The following is a 16481-nucleotide window of genomic DNA, read 5'->3' on the forward strand; positions in this document are numbered from 1 at the left end:
CAGCTGACCCAGTGTGTGTCTCTCTCTCTCTCTCAGCCTGAGGTGTGTGACAAACAAAGGGTTAAAGCGTCCCCTGCCCTCCCCCAGTGCAGGAGCTGTCCAGGTTAGCAGAAGCCTTCTGGTCTGTGTCCTGGTCCCTCTTATCTGCAGTATCTAACCCATCCGCACCACTAACATGATGTGAATAACCAATGAACACTGGTCTCAGGCCAGGCTTGTACTGTAGTGTGATAGATACAGGTGAAGCTACTGGAACACCTCATATACAACAACAGAAAGACCATGGTTACAGGCCGAGCCTTTAAGAGAGATTTCTTCAGTTGCCTAATATCTGTAAATATCTCAGTTTTTAACCACAACTAGAGCCTACTGTATGTGTCCTGTGTGTAGTTTGAGGTGATATATAAATACACATGCTTGACCTGCTTTAGAGGCTGGTGGTGCCTGTGTAGGAGGGATCCTTTGAAACCTAACATACATTTCTCTGCTGTGTTTCATAAAGAAACCTGGCTGGCAGGTCTTTGTTTGGATGTATATGGGCTACTGACTGACATCCGCCACAAGGGGATAGTCCACGTCTGCCACATGATTATGGGAAATATAATTTCAGTTTTTGTATGGGCCTAACCGTCAGTGGAAACGACCGAAACCGTCTCGCTAATTCATACATTTTAGAGCCGACCAGGATGAATCAACAAAAACATAAACAAGATCAGAATAACGGGACGTCTCCAATGGCAACTGGTACCGGAGGGATCTTTCTCACCCCCATCTGCACATTGCGGGGTGCCGCCATCATAATGAACACAACAACAAAGCCGTCATGTACCTGTATGGAGCCGGAACTGGCTTTCAGTCTCGTGTTGAGGACATCGTGCATGACTTGGCTGTGGTTGTGCATGCTGTAAAGCAGGCGCAGCGGCACCGTGTCCTCCTTCCCGACGAACCTGCTCGCATCACGAAGAGCCTTCGCGTTCGACAAGGCGTCTCCTGCACAGAGGAAAACACCGATATTTATGACCGCGATATTTTCATCCTCGCAGAAAACAGCAATGAAAAACACAATGAAAACCTTTTTAGTCCCATATCTTATTATCGTCTTTATTTATTAATAATTTAAAAAAAAATACAGCGAATGTAGGCTATCATACGAAACATGCAAAGCCTATTTTAGAGCCTGTTTACGTCGGGGCTCCCGGTTAACGCATTAACATAACACAGGTTGTCAGTGATACCAAAACAGCTTCCCCATATTTCAAAATAATGCGACAGTTCAGTCTCTATTACCGTTTCGATGAGGATTGGTGGAGACAACGACGTGTATCAGTCCAGAGGCGCACAAAAGCGAAGCCCACCATCGCAGATGCATCATCACCTACTCTGGTGTTGAATGGACAGCAAAATAAAAACAATGCGCTATTCCAAAAGCTGATTCTGTCTTCGCTAGAGGACCATCACATTCGAGCAGAGGCTGCGATGGGAGCGCGCGCTAGTCGTCTGGTTAGCGCATTCCCTCGCGCTGGTGGCCATCAGGGTTTTCTATCGTCTCTCGCGCTGAACGCTGAGCGCATCTGAGCGCGCTGAGCCCCTATGGAACACAGCGGAGTGGGAGGAGAGAGGATGGAGGGAGGAGGGACACCTCCTTAAAACACATCAATATCCAGCGGATCACTGCAGAAGCGCTTCATGAATAAATATAAGAGCGTGAGGTGGGATGCCGGGAACTGTAGGCTAATGGATCTTCCTCAGAGGAGGATAGAGCTGGGTCTGTGCAGGGCCGGCCCAAGCCTTTAAGGGGCCTTAAGCAGAATTGGGCCGGCCCTGGGTCTACGTAAGAAAAATCTAAATTTGTATGCTTTGTTACTTGAGAAAGTCCCTGGACCAATGTCAACTCGCCACTCCCTTGATAAACAAAGACGCTTCGACTGTTCAAGGATCTTCAGGATGAGCGTGCACGTGTGTGGCTTGCTCTTTTCACACATCTATACATAGATTTATAATGCACATATATAGATACATATTGTTACTTAGTCACACATCAGGTATGTAATTAATGTATTGTCTGATATATGTAGACATTATGGCAGTTGAGGTGAGAAGTTCAGTGGTCTCCTCTGACGGTACGGTACCAGACGGTAGCAGACGGTACGGTACCAGACGGTACGGTACCAGACTGTACCAGACCACAGTTGCCTTCCACTAATCGTTGTCATCCCTTTGGACAGCTTTAGAGCCTGCCTCCCCCTGCCCCCCCCCCCTGCCCCCCCCCCCTGCCCCCAGCAAGCCTCTACAGCAGCGAGGGGAGCAAAGCCTGGAGCTAATGCACTATCTGCAGACAAACAGCAAGCTCAAAACCCATCAAGCTAATGCTCTGTTCCTTTAGGGGTCATTCGATCCATATTGAGATTGAGAAAGTCATTTTGTCTATATTACTTATGAGACATTGTAGACATTCTGAACCTTCCCCACGTCGTCTCATCTGGAACAGTCCCACGCACAGGGCTTCAGATAGTCCCAATCATTTAATACACACTTATTCATAGCATTCTATTCTTCAATCTGTATTATAAACACTAAATACAATATTGTATCAATTCCTTAAGACTGCACACCATAACTACTTCCTGTATGATGTCACATCTTGGACCACAGGGTGACCAATAGACTCCAGTTCATTTCAAAGTCAAACACATGCAGCAGTGGTGTCCTATCAGCAACACAAGGTTTAACAGCATGTTCAGTCCAGGTGAAGCTGGGCATGTTAAACTCTATAACACTCCACATTGTTGTGAATACACCCCCCCCCCACTCCCTACATAGAAAAACACATTTACTTTAATAAATCACAGTGCATTCTGTATAAGTGGCTGAGCAGGTCTGGGCTAGGCCACCATAACATGACTAAAAGTCAGATTGAACAGATTGAAAAACCTGTTCAGCATTAGTTCTCAAGTGGGATAGTGGAACAGCCCCGCTCTGCCTCTCGTCACCCTGGGAAGCCCTGGAACTCCCAGTCCATATCCTCACTGGACTGGAACAGCTGCCAGATGTTCAGGATGGAGCTGCTCTTGGTGAGCTCCCCAGCTTCCCCACAGCCCGGAGAGCTGGCCTGAACGGACACTTTCCGTCTCTTCCGCTTAAAGTCCCGGACCTTCCTGTGCAGCTTCCTGTCAGGGGAGGGGCTGCTGTTCCTGCGCTGAGGAGCAGCCCGCTCCCCTCTCCCCAGGGGGGCCTCTCTCTCTGCCACGCTCAGCCCTGGTGGGAACTCCTCCTCCTGTAGTCGTGACATGAACACGTAGAGCCGTGAGGAAGGAACCACCAGGTTTCCAGAGGGAACACTCCGCTTGACAACCTCACCACAATGACAGCTAACGGGTCTGTTCTTCTCCATGCAGGCACTCGCACCCTCCAGGCCACCAGGGGGCAGTGTGTCAGGCTCACTGAAAGAAGGATGAACACTAATGGTTTCTTGTACTGCTCCAGCGACGGATGAGAGCGCAGGGCTGGTCCCTGGGGGGAGGGTGGGAGTGCGTGTGTGGAGGGAGCCCTGCCTGGAGGGTCGTTTGCAGGGGAGGGATCTGGTGTGAAGCTGAGGGTCTGAGCCCCTTCTCTCCTCAGCTGCGTGTCCGAGGGAGGGGGGGACACTGCAGTGTTCTGCTGGGTGTACCGGAAGCCCTGCCCCGGCCTGGGGTCCTGCCTGGGGTCCTGCCTGGGGTCCTGCCTGGGGTCCTGCCCCGGCCTCTGCCTGGGGCCCTGCCCCGGTCTGGGGTCCTGCCTGGGGTCCTGCCTGGGGTCCTGCCCCTGCCTGGGGCCCTGCCTGGGGCCCTGCCTGGGGCCCTGCCTGGGGCCCTGCCTGGGGTCCTGCCTGGGGTCCTGCCCCGGCCTGGGGCCCTGCCTGGGGCCCTGCCTGGGGTCCTGCCTGGGGTCCTGCCTGGGGTCCTGCCTGGGGTCCTGCCCCGGACTGGGGACCTGCCTGGGGTCCTGGCCCTGCCTGGGGTCCTGGCCCTGCCTGGGGTCCTGGCCCTGCCTGGAGTCCTGGACCTGCCTGGGGTCCTGGACCTGCCTGGGGTCCTGGACCTGCCTGGGGTCCTGGACCTGCCTGGGGTCCTGGCCCTGCCTGGGGTCCTGCTCCGACCTGGGGCTCCACTCTGGAAGGCCAGAGCGAAGTCTGGTCTCTCCCTGTTCCCAAGGCATCCATCCCCCCCTCCTCCTCCTTCACACACAGGCCAGGAGCACGCAGTGTGGAGCTGATACTGCACCTGGGCCTGCAGGAAACCACAACACACACACCAGGAATGTAAAGACAGACATCAAACCGGACAGAGGCAGCAGACAGAGGTAGAGGCAGCAGACAGAGGTACAGGCAGCAGACAGAGGTACAGGCAGCAGACAGAGGTAGAGGCAGCAGACAGAGGCAGCAGACAGAGGCAGCAGACAGAGGCAGCAGACAGAGGTAGAGGCAGCAGACAGAGGTAGAGGCAGCAGACAGAGGTAGAGGCAGCAGACAGAGGTACAGGCAGCAGACAGAGGTACAGGCAGCAGACAGAGGTAGAGGCAGCAGACAGAGGCAGCAGACAGAGGCAGCAGACAGAGGTAGAGGCAGCAGACAGAGGTAGAGGCAGCAGACAGAGGTAGAGGCAGCAGACAGAGGTACAGGCAGCAGACAGAGGTACAGGCAGCAGACAGAGGTACAGGCAGCAGACAGAGGCAGCAGACAGAGGTAGAGGCAGCAGACAGAGGTAGAGGCAGCAGACAGAGGTACAGGCAGCAGACAGAGGTACAGGCAGCAGACAGAGGTACAGGCAGCAGACAGAGGTAGAGGCAGCAGACAGAGGTAGAGGCAGCAGACAGAGGCAGCAGACAGAGGCAGCAGACAGAGGCAGCAGACAGAGGTAGAGGCAGCAGACAGAGGTAGAGGCAGCAGACAGAGGTAGAGGCAGCAGACAGAGGTACAGGCAGCAGACAGAGGTACAGGCAGCAGACAGAGGTAGAGGCAGCAGACAGAGGCAGCAGACAGAGGCAGCAGACAGAGGTAGAGGCAGCAGACAGAGGTAGAGGCAGCAGACAGAGGTAGAGGCAGCAGACAGAGGTACAGGCAGCAGACAGAGGTACAGGCAGCAGACAGAGGTACAGGCAGCAGACAGAGGCAGCAGACAGAGGTAGAGGCAGCAGACAGAGGTAGAGGCAGCAGACAGAGGTACAGGCAGCAGACAGAGGTACAGGCAGCAGACAGAGGTACAGGCAGCAGACAGAGGTACAGGCAGCAGACAGAGGTAGAGGCAGCAGACAGAGGCAGCAGACAGAGGCAGCAGACAGAGGAAGAGGCAGCAGACAGAGGTAGAGGCAGCAGACAGAGGTACAGGCAGCAGACAGAGGTACAGGCAGCAGACAGAGGTAGAGGCAGCAGACAGAGGTACAGGCAGCAGACAGAGGTACAGGCAGCAGACAGAGGTACAGGCAGCAGACAGAGGTAGAGGCAGCAGACAGAGGTAGAGGCAGCAGACAGAGGCAGCACACAGAGGCAGCAGACAGAGGCAGCAGGACTTAAAGAGCACGCACCGCCTGTTGGGTGGTGGGATGTGGAGGAAGCTGAACGGCAGAGTGGACACCAGCCTGTCCACCAGCAGGTACTGGTCACTCTGAGCGAAGGTCTTGTGGAGCTCACCCTGAAGGTGCTGCAGGTTCACACAGGGATCCTCTGGGTCAACATGCACTCATCGGTAGCTACATTGTTACAACATTTTCCTGTACATGTGAAGGTGAATATACATGCTTGCAATAGCTGGATTGTGACTCACCATTTACAAAAATGCTGTCGACATTTATAGTGCATCTCTTCATAGTGTATCTCGGTTCCAGTAACGGTAATGGTTTTTACTCAGAGAGTATTGGACTTACAGTTTTGATGTTTTCGTATTTAAGGACGCAGCACTCGCAGTAGCCCCCTCGTTTCCGGTTCTTCCTGGGTCTGATCCGCCCTCTCTCCTCACTGGCTGAGGTCCGTGCCCCTCTGGCCCTGAGGAACCCCATAGGTAAATCAATGAAAGGTCAGAGTTCACATCACACTGCAGAGCAACCATTGGAGAACTTCTCTCCTATTGCTGCTCTCACAAGCCTTTATCAGATGTGCATCATAACGCAGATGAGAATACGGTAAACCTTTTTCCACTGAGGCAGGAGGAACGCGAGAGGCAGGAAGAACGTGAGAGGCAGGAAGAACGTGAGAGGCAGGAGGAACGTGAGAGGCAGGAGGAACGTGAGAGGCAGGAGGAACGTGAGAGGCAGGAAGAACGTGAGAGGCAGGAGGAACGCGAGATGCAGGAAGAACGCGAGAGGCAGGAAGAACGCGAGAGGCAGGAGGAACGCGAGAGGCAGGAGGAACCGGAAGGCTCCTTACAGGTGTTGAAATTAATAGAATAATCGATGAATCGCGATGCAGACATGGACGATGCTGCATCGATGCAGTGGCCGACCATAATCGATTTTAACGCAATGATGTCGCTCGTTAATTTTCCGGCCGTGGCATAAACATTCAAATGAAAAATAACATTCTCAGTAGCCTAACCCGTTTCATCTAGACCTATGAGAGACTCTAGTCTCATCTGGGTCTCATTTACCTGACATCATTCGTCGCGATTCGCATACCTGCCAGAGCAAAATGGCAGAGTGTGGTTGTGAGATCATCCTTAAAAACACGCCAAGCATTTTAAAAGGTGAGATATGGAACTTCATTTTGGATTTTACCAACAGGTTGGGAAGCACGAACTGGATACATCGCATGCGATATGCAAATCCTGTCACACTTAATTAAATACGTTGAAAACACTACCAACTTTAGGAATCATGTTAGCCGTTTCCATCCTGAGTTACTAGCAACAACACCTGCCGCGGAAAACGCTAACTCTGGGCCAGCAACTCTGAGGATTGATGCAACTCTGTTTTCAATACTGCTAATAATGCTGTGTTCAGACTTTGTTAATTAATAAAGATTATTTATATCTTACGACAACGTACTTCTATTTTTGGATGAAAATATAACTGTTTGAGCCAAAACTATGATTATTATGATTTCAATGTTAACCTTTTGCCTTTATGAAATCGTAATGAATTGTGTATGTTAGTTGGTCTTTAAGCATGGCATGTCGTCACAGCGTTTTGTCAATAATTAATATAGAAATAAGAAATATAGAAAACGGTATTATATTGAACTATACAGTATCTTAATGCATTATGTCAAGTCAAGTATCCTATATGGCTTTAATAGAAAAAATGTATTTGACGCATCGTGATGCATCAAGTAATCAGATCGAAGACATGATAATCGTCATCAAATCGGGAGGTCAGTGTCACTTCCCACCTGTGGGCTCCATACCTGTGCTGTGTAGGTGACCTTCCAGGCTCCTTGTCCTCCAGGAGGAAGGGACTACAGGGGGAGGCTGATGTGAGGCTGAACTCTGGCATGTTGGGCATGGCCAGGTAAATCGGTCTGTAATGTCTGGGGAAAACCAACAAGTGAACATAGTGTGAACTTATTCAGACAATCAAATGTAAACAATTGTTGTGATTTTTAGGGGTCATCTTGTCGGTGTAGACTCGCCTGCTTGAGTCCTCCATCTTAAGGAAGGGCTTCTTAATCCTCCCTGCTGAGGAAAACCGAGCGGATGTTAGAAGCAGAGCACGGGCCGAGTCCCACCACTCACATGTCCCCAGCTGGGCACTGAAACAGCCTGGATCAATAAACTAAACAAGGACATCTACCACGGCTCACAGCGAAACCACTCACATCACCATAACCACACCCAAGATGCACAATTTGAGCTCAATATCCATTGTCTTAAGACCACTTCCCTCTGAGGAAGTAGATTATTTACCCTTGTATTGGGGAAAGCCCGGTCTTCCTGTGTCTGGTTTGGTCTGCAGAGGAATAAACAGTGAGCAGATACCAGTGTAAAATATGTACCTTATTTCTGTCCCATTCTGGGGTTATCAAAATGTAGGAAACACAACTCACAGTTTTCTTGCAGGCAACAGCAGTCTGTAGGCTGACATTCTTCTTCTTCTTCTTTTCAACATACGCAGTTATATCTGGAACCAACAACATGGATTTAAAATAATCAGCATTCATTCCAGTAAGAATTTAAATCAATTAAAAAAAAAATATATATATATATATATATATATATATATATATATATATATGGATAGAAGATACCATCAATGTAGAGGATTTTCACCCCCCACTCTAGTGCCTTAGACAGGGTCTTGTTGACTTGTAACCTTTCCTAAACACAAACAGAACACAAAAGCAAAGATGTCACCCCTTAAGTGAAAACCACCCTGCACACTGATGGTCTGTTAAAACAGTGTTATCATAACATGTCCGTGTGAAGTAGCTTGGCAAACTAATGAGCATAGATGAGCTCCATACCTGCTCTTTAACCACCCTGTCCACTAAAGACTTCCCTCTGCTCTGGACCACCTGAAACAGAGGAGGGGGGCAAATGAGAGAGCAAGAAATAGAGAGTGAAAATCAGTCCAGAGGCAAACTGTTAATACACTCATCATAACTTAATTTCTGTCGGTGGACAGAAAACAGACAAGCGCAGACATTCGGCCCTTAAACTCACAGTATCGTTTGGGCCCTGGGAGCTGCCTCTGATGCTGCAGGGCCCTGGGTGAGGGTGAGGAGAGCTGGGTCTGCAGGGCCCTGGGTGAGGGTGAGGAGAGCTGGGTCTGCAGAGCCCTGGGTGAGGGTGAGGAGAGCTGGGTCTGCAGGGCCCTGGGTGAGGGTGAGGAGAGCTGGGTCTGCAGGGCCCTGGGTGAGGGTGAGGAGAGCTGGGTCTGCAGGGCCCTGGGTGAGGGTGAGGAGAGCTGGGTCTGCAGAGCCCTGGGTGAGGGTGAGGAGAGCTGGGTCTGCAGGGCCCTGGGTGAGGGTGAGGAGAGCTGGGTCTGCAGGGCCCTGGGTGAGGGTGGGGAGAGCTGGGTCTGCAGAGCCCTGGGTGAGGGTGAGGAGAGCTGGGTCTGCAGGGCCCTGGGTGAGGGTGGGGAGAGCTGGGTCTGCAGAGCCCTGGGTGAGGGTGAGGAGAGCTGGGTCTGCAGGGCCCTGGGTGAGGGTGAGGAGAGCTGGGTCTGCAGAACCCTGGGTGAGGGTGGGGAGAGCTGGGTCCAGAGTCAGGACTGGGGACAGGAGAGTCCTGGCTCAGGTACTGCACATATCTGGCCTCATTCTTATTGGAAACCAGGTACTTGATCTCCTTACTGAAGAACTTCTCAATGGTCTGAGAGGGAAACACAGTAAGAACACATGGTTTAGGAAATGCATTTAAAATATGTATTTTGTATATGTGTGAAGGTATGCTTTTTTTCTTACCCCTCCTAGCTTTGTGATGTCATTTTCCAGCGTCTCTGTCCGTTTGTTTGATGGTAAATCAAGGTAAAACACTTTCCCTATGAAAGGCTTACTGGCGACTGAGCGGATTCCATCGGCCTGTTTGATCAGGCTCTTCGTTGCTGATGTGTGCCCACTGTCAACTATCTTAAGATCTAGATTGATTGGGAATGTTAGGATATACATCAGGACACACAAACCACAGAGTTTGGTATAACATTCACAGTCTAATTCTACTTTCTGCAAAGACAAATAATAACGATTAATAAGGTTCAAAGAGCCAGTTGCATGATCTGATGAAGAAAAGAATAAAGGTTTATACCTTGCAAACTGGGCTTGGATGACTTATGATGAATTCGTCTGGATTTCATGTTATTCAACTTCATATGCAAACACCGTCAGCCTCTCGCGGAATGCTGTGTGAGATGACGTGTAAACAGATACGTTATTTTCCGGTTGTTTACATACTTCACGTAAAAATTCAAATCAGATACAATTGCATTACTGTACAATACATCATTGGTGAAACATTAGCTGCTATGACTAATACAGCCTTCCTCGGCAGACGGAAATATGTGTTTTAAATGTTTACATTACCTAGGCAGGAAGTCGAAACTGCTCAGCTCGCTAGCATTGATCTTCCTTATGAGCAGCTTGTTCTGTTCGTTGCTGCTGGCTAACTCGTGCGAGCCAACCAACTTCCACAAAGATATATTAGCATGACTTTTATATTAGTATCCGCTGGTTATTTCGCATTATCGCTTTGGATGTGATGCTAGCTATTTCGCTAGGTAACGTTTTGAACTTGGTGTCTGAGCTAGTTAACTTTTGTTTGGTTCTTGTTTCCCGCTTCAACAGTCAGTGGTCAAAGGGCAGGATTGCCAGATAAAGAACTAACCCCCGTATGAGCATGTTGCCATCGTTCAATGGTTTTTACTTATTTTTGTCAATACTCACTGAATTACATTCTGTGACTTATCACTTTCTTATATATTTAGGAAAGAGACGAGTAGGCATTTACAACAAAACTAATCCCACGCGTAAAAATTAAACGCCCAAAACATTCTTACCACCATTGCGAGTATTTAAAAAAAAACCTGGCAACCCAATGAATGTCTTCTTACTGTGAAAGATAATTTGCGTTTTGAACGCACAGTTTCGACTAATTCTTGATTTCAAAATTGGAAAAATATGCGTACACAAAACACATGTTTTGAAATACAATATATATACAATATGTGTGGATTATTTACTGTTTAATGCGTTTTTATTTGTCTTGAAATGTCAAAAAATGTACAGGAGTCAATGTGCTTCTGTCAATGTAAAAAAAATATGTATACAAATGTTACGTTGTGTAAGTTATTCAGCGATCATCAGCATGTGTTATGGAATTGTGCACACCCGTGATTCTGAGCTCCACGAAAGATACGACCTACTGACTTAAAGAATTAGATTATGACTATTATAAAGTTGATTTGTTACTGATTCAGGAGGTGTCAGTTACGAACATCCAGAAGCGTCGATAACTCCAAACTCCTAGCTATCTAACTAACCAGCTGTTTGCATCCAATGCTGAATTCACTCCTGCTGCTGTATACGTTTTAGAGGTAAAGTGTTACTGCCAGACTACACACATACACTTTAGCCTTGATGCACTGTACTTTATTATGGTGTTTAATACCAGCTTCATTATGTTGTCTAGATTTTTTTTGTAACAAGAAATTGTATGGTTTCTAGCAGTTATGAGCGGTCAGAGTTCTTCGCCGGGGGCGAGCAACGGCATCACCCCTCTTCAGCAGATGATCGCGTCCTGCTCAGGGGCTGTCCTGACATCCCTGATCGGTAAACACGAGCTCCGTCTGCGGAATACTGCCACACGCCAGCACAGTCTCAACTGTGCATAGAGCTTCTAGGAAGCATTTCATTTCCCCTCTGGGATCAAAACATATAACTCCATATAATCTATGATAGAATCTATAAAAAACGGCTAATAATAAGCTTGGTTGTGTGATTGCAGTCACACCTTTGGATGTTGTGAAGATCAGACTCCAAGCTCAGAAGACCCCGTTCCCTAAAGGTACGAAAGCGAACACAAGTGTGTATGAACCAACATACTGAGGCATAGAAACTACAAATAATCGTTTACTTAATATCCCAATTCTACACATTTGTATCCCACCAGGAAAATGCTTTGTGTACTGCAATGGCCTCATGGACCACATCTGTGTGTGTGAGAATGGCGGCTCCAGACCGTGGTACAAGGCTCCAGGGCACTTCACTGGAACCCTGGTAAAGTCCTCTTACACAGCTGCCTCCTTCCCTAATGTAGACACGCGGCACGTGTATTCAGGTGTGTATTCAGGTGTGTCGCTCGCTGTATCTGACAGCTGGTTCTCTACCTGCAGGATGCCTTTATCAAAATAGTCCGCAGGGAAGGGATCAGGTCTTTATGGAGCGGGCTGCCCCCAACGCTGTGAGTCTGATGTCGGGAGTTTATGCATCATCATCACTCATTTATCTTTCCAATTCATCTTAAAAATATTCAGTTTTTTTCGCCCTTAAGTGATAGATCAGTCTTATTGGCCTATTGGTAAAAGTAATTTTTGCCCGTTTATTATTATTATTATTATTTACTTTGACTTTTTCCTCATCTGTATCAGTGTGACCTTCAGAACTGTCATCATACATTCATTTGCTCACTTACTTGGGAATCTGAATTTCTCAGAAGTGTGGTAATTTCAGCAAAGTTATGATTTGTCAATGCTAACATTTGATTGTGTTCCTTAGTTTTTGAGTGGTATGCAAATGATGGCATTTTGAGGATTTAAGGGTTATTTATATTTAATCTGTGCTTGTGTTATTATCATAACTGATTTTTGCAGAGTCATGGCGGTCCCGGCAACTGTAATCTACTTCACGTGTTATGACCAGCTTTGTGCGGCGCTGAGGACCCGGATGGGCTCCCACAGCGAGGAAGCCCCCCTGCTGGCAGGAGCCATCGCCAGAGGTGAGCGAGGGCCCCCGGTGCGAGGGCCCCCCGGAGCGAGGGCCCCCGGAGCGAGGGCCCCCTGGAGCGAGGGCCCCCGGAGCGAGGGCCCCCGGAGCGAGGGCCCCCTGGAGCGAGGGCCCCCGGTGCGAGGGCCCCCCGGACGTTAAACTCTGGGCCCCATCTGTAGAGAATGGAAAAAACCAAGCCACCCATTAGTACAGTATTAATACTGGTTATCACTGTCGTGTCCTGTACACTGATGTTAATTGCTTTAGTTCAGAGAGCACCACATAACGTAGGTATAAACCTCCTTGTCTGACTGGGTATGGGTTAGGGTTAGCAAACGTTGACTCTTTCTCTCCCCTCTCTGTGAGGCAGTGGGCTCTGCCACCATGATCAGCCCGCTGGAGCTGGTCCGCACCAGGCTGCAGTCCCAGCAGCAGTCGTACAGGGAGCTGAAGGAGGGCATCAGCAGCGCGGTGAAGGCCGAGGGCTGGAGGTTCCTGTGGAGGGGCTGGGGACCCACACTCCTGAGAGACGTCCCCTTCTCTGGTACTGGACACTAGACAATCTCTGTCTGTCTCTCTCGCGTGTCTCTCTCTCCTTCAATCACAGTTTCCCTTCTGTGCTCCTCAGCAATGTACTGGTACAACTATGAGAAGGGGAAGCTGTGGCTATGTGAACGCTACCATACAGAGGAGCCCACAGTCGCCATCACCTTCATCTCTGGAGCACTGTCTGGATCTGTAAGTAACACTGTCTGGATCTGTAAGTAACACTGTCTGGATCTGTAAGTAACACTGTCTGGATCTGTAAGTAGCACTGTCTGGATCTGTAAGTAGCACTGTCTGGATCTGTAAGTAACACTGTCTGGATCTGTAAGTAACACTGTCTGGATCCGTAAGTAACACTGTCTGGATCCGTAAGTAACACTGTTCACTCAGGAGTACCTGTTATTTCACTCTTCACAACTAGAGGGCAGCATTCTTGGCACTTGGCACTGATGCAACAGTAACCAAAGAATAAGCAATGGTAGAGTCGTGTGTGTGTGTGTGACTCAGATGGAATATTTTGACCAGTTCTTATGTCATCCGTTGTGTCCTTAGATTGCTTCCATAGCAACGCTTCCCTTTGATGTGGTCAAGACCAGGAGACAGGTGGAGCTGGGGGAACTCCAAGCTATGAATTGTGGGTATAGAATCAAGTGCTTTGATGTGTGCAGCTATGTGAAGCAGTGTGTTAGTGAGCTGATGCTGTGTGCAGATATGTGAAGCAGTGTGTTAGTGAGCTGATGCTGTGTGAAGCAGTGTGTTAGTGAGCTGATGCTGTGTGAAGCAGTGTGTTAGTGAGCTGATGCTGTGTGCCTTCAGTGGGTTAGTGAGCTGATGCTGTGTGCCTGCAGTGTGTTAGTGAGCTGATGCTGTGTGAAGCAGTGTGTTAGTGAGCTGATGCTGTGTGCCTGCAGTGTGTTAGTGAGCTGATGCTGTGTGAAGCAGTGTGTTAGTGAGCTGATGCTGTGTGCCTGCAGTGTGTTAGTGAGCTGATGCTGTGTGCCTGCAGTGTGTTAGTGAGCTGATGCTGTGTGCCTGCAGTGTATTAGTGAGCTGATGCTGTGTGCCTGCAGTGTGTTAGTGAGCTGATGCTGTGTGCCTGCAGTGTGTTAGTGAGCTGATGCTGTGTGCCTGCAGTGTGTTAGTGAGCTGATGCTGTGTGCCTGCAGTGTGTTAGTGAGCTGATGCTGTGTGCCTGCAGTGTGTTAGTGAGCTGATGCTGTGTGAAGCAGTGTGTTAGTGAGCTGATGCTGTGTGCCTGCAGTGTGTTAGTGAGCTGATGCTGTGTGCCTGCAGTGTGTTAGTGAGCTGATGCTGTGTGCCTGCAGTGTGTTAGTGAGCTGATGCTGTGTGCCTGCAGTGTGTTAGTGAGCTGATGCTGTGTGCCTGCAGTGTGTTAGTGAGCTGATGCTGTGTGCCTGCAGTGTGTTAGTGAGCTGATGCTGTGTGAAGCAGTGTGTTAGTGAGCTGATGCTGTGTGCCTGCAGTGTGTTAGTGAGCTGATGCTGTGTGAAGCAGTGTGTTAGTGAGCTGATGCTGTGTGCCTGCAGTGTGTTAGTGAGCTGATGCTGTGTGCCTGCAGTGTGTTAGTGAGCTGATGCTGTGTGAAGCAGTGTGTTAGTGAGCTGATGCTGTGTGCCTGCAGTGTGTTAGTGAGCTGATGCTGTGTGCCTGCAGTGTGTTAGTGAGCTGATGCTGTGTGCCTGCAGTGTGTTAGTGAGCTGATGCTGTGTGCCTGCAGTGTGTTAGTGAGCTGATGCTGTGTGAAGCAGTGTGTTAGTGAGCTGATGCTGTGTGCCTGCAGTGTGTTAGTGAGCTGATGCTGTGTGCCTGCAGTGTATTAGTGAGCTGATGCTGTGTGCCTGCAGTGTGTTAGTGAGCTGATGCTGTGTGCCTGCAGTGTGTTAGTGAGCTGATGCTGTGTGCCTGCAGTGTGTTAGTGAGCTGATGCTGTGTGCCTGCAGTGTATTAGTGAGCTGATGCTGTGTGCCTGCAGTGCCTGCGAAGGTGTCCTCCTCCACTCTGACGGTGATGAGGACCATCGTTGCAGAAAACGGCGCTGCCGGCCTGTTTGCAGGTACGCTCAGATAGCTCGGAGAGACAGGTCCCCTTTATTTCAAATCAAGTTGTTGTTTTGAAGTATATGACAAATGTGATTGTTTCCTACCTCAGGGTTTCTGCCCAGACTGATAAAGGTGGCCCCAGCTTGTGCCATCATGATCAGCACCTACGAGTTTGGGAAGACCTTCTTCCGCCAGCGCAACCAGGACAGGCTGCTAGAGACAAGAGGTCTTTCACTAGATACCAGCCACACATGAACTATGTATATTCAGCTGAAGCAGTGTCCCAGCCAAGCGCAGAGCTCCAGAGCTGCATGTGGCATTGCAGACATGAAACACAAGGAGGAAGGTGAAGACTGGAGCACATGGTGTTTCTACAGGAGCACATGGTGTTTCTACAGGAGCACATGGTGTTTCTACAGGAGCACATGGTGTTTCTACAGGAGCCCTGACCCATTGACAGTCCTTTATGATTGTTGTTATAGTTATTTATGTTGATTTTAGTTTTCACTTAATGCCGTGAAATTAATACAAATTTCCCATGCAGTTTCCCATGCAGGAAGAATGCATCTTGTCTGAGTGTATTTAATCCAAGGGCCAGTAGGTGGCATCATCATTGGAAGTGATTCAGATTTCACCCTAGCTGGTGCTGGGGTGTGGCAACGTGCATTGTGCCATTCAGAGAGAGACAGACAGACACAGAGAGAGATAGAAAGACAGAGACACAGAGAGATAGACAGACACAGAGAGAGATAGAGACAGACAGAGACACAGAGAGAGATAGAAAGACAGAGACACAGAGAGAGAAAGACAGAGACACAGAGAGAGATAGAGAGACAGACAGAGACACAGAGGGAGATAGAGAGAAAGACAGAGATGGAAAAGATGGGGTGTTGGTTGTTCTCGAGTCCCCCCCCCGCCCCCCCCCTATCTCTGTTTCTCTCCCTGCAGCACTCTTTCTCCTTCTGATGTTCCATCCTTCTTGCCCCGTCTCTCATCTCAGCCTCTTGCTCTTTTCTACACCCCTCAGATATGGGTGGTTCGTATCCATGGAGAGGAGTACGAGTGGTATCTGTCAGACCATTTAAACAGTCCCAGTCCAGTTGAGAGAGAACTCATCTCTAAATGTCATTGGTTGTTGCTCATGAGCAACATCTCAGTTGAGTCAGACCGTCAGTCGGACCTGCACCTGTTCCCTTCAGTCAAACAATCAGGATGAGCATTTATGGATCAATAAGTATGTGATCATATGCATAAATGTAAATGTAATATCTTAAATTATTATTTGTTCAAATTGCCAAGAATAAAAGTAAAGTTATGAATGGTGAATATTTTCCTGTATTGTGTTACAAGTCATATGTTCACTACTGTACTGCATTTATGAACTGATATAACTTGTTCAAGGCTTCACTATAATCACTATAGGAGCCTCTGTGTTCTGGCAAGTACTTCATTTATTCAAAGTGACAGGATAAAAACATTAAATCTATGTG

The 16481-nt window shown here is 48.9% G+C and overlaps 3 protein-coding genes across 3 annotated transcripts in view; 1 reads left to right on the forward strand and 2 right to left on the reverse strand.

Moving 5' to 3' along the window:
- adam22 (ADAM metallopeptidase domain 22) overlaps positions 1-2246 on the reverse strand; it is a 48498-nt gene extending 46252 nt beyond the window's left edge. Inside the window, exons 1-2 of the mRNA XM_047050128.1 lie at positions 1288-2246; positions 830-990 (exon numbers count right to left, since the gene is read on the reverse strand). The gene's annotated coding sequence lies outside the window, so the exon portion shown is untranslated. The remainder of the gene's footprint in view (positions 1-829; positions 991-1287) is intronic.
- Positions 2247-2281: 35 nt separating this feature from the next.
- On the reverse strand, positions 2282-10292 carry dbf4 (DBF4 zinc finger). The gene is made up of 14 exons (XM_047050107.1): positions 9986-10292; positions 9711-9804; positions 9371-9543; positions 9060-9278; positions 8628-8747; positions 8429-8479; positions 8213-8282; positions 8012-8085; positions 7872-7914; positions 7598-7643; positions 7373-7495; positions 5899-6016; positions 5560-5675; positions 2282-4265 (listed from the first exon to the last, which is right to left on the reverse strand). Exons 2-14 carry the CDS (start codon positions 9772-9774, stop codon positions 2987-2989), a joined length of 2496 nt encoding a protein of 831 aa, XP_046906063.1. The 5' UTR covers positions 9775-9804; positions 9986-10292; the 3' UTR covers positions 2282-2986.
- A 426-nt stretch (positions 10293-10718) lies between these two features.
- On the forward strand, positions 10719-15763 carry slc25a40 (solute carrier family 25 member 40). Its single transcript, XM_047050154.1, has 11 exons — positions 10719-10995; positions 11126-11230; positions 11406-11465; positions 11571-11677; positions 11794-11861; positions 12271-12395; positions 12756-12929; positions 13014-13123; positions 13484-13565; positions 14925-15005; positions 15101-15763. Exons 2-11 carry the CDS (start codon positions 11131-11133, stop codon positions 15244-15246), a joined length of 1053 nt encoding a protein of 350 aa, XP_046906110.1. The 5' UTR covers positions 10719-10995; positions 11126-11130; the 3' UTR covers positions 15247-15763.
- The last annotated feature ends 718 nt before the right edge of the window (positions 15764-16481 follow it).

The sequence above is a fragment of the Hypomesus transpacificus genome, unplaced genomic scaffold (assembly GCF_021917145.1).
Source record: "Hypomesus transpacificus isolate Combined female unplaced genomic scaffold, fHypTra1 scaffold_101, whole genome shotgun sequence".
NCBI classification, from domain to species: domain Eukaryota; kingdom Metazoa; phylum Chordata; class Actinopteri; order Osmeriformes; family Osmeridae; genus Hypomesus; species Hypomesus transpacificus.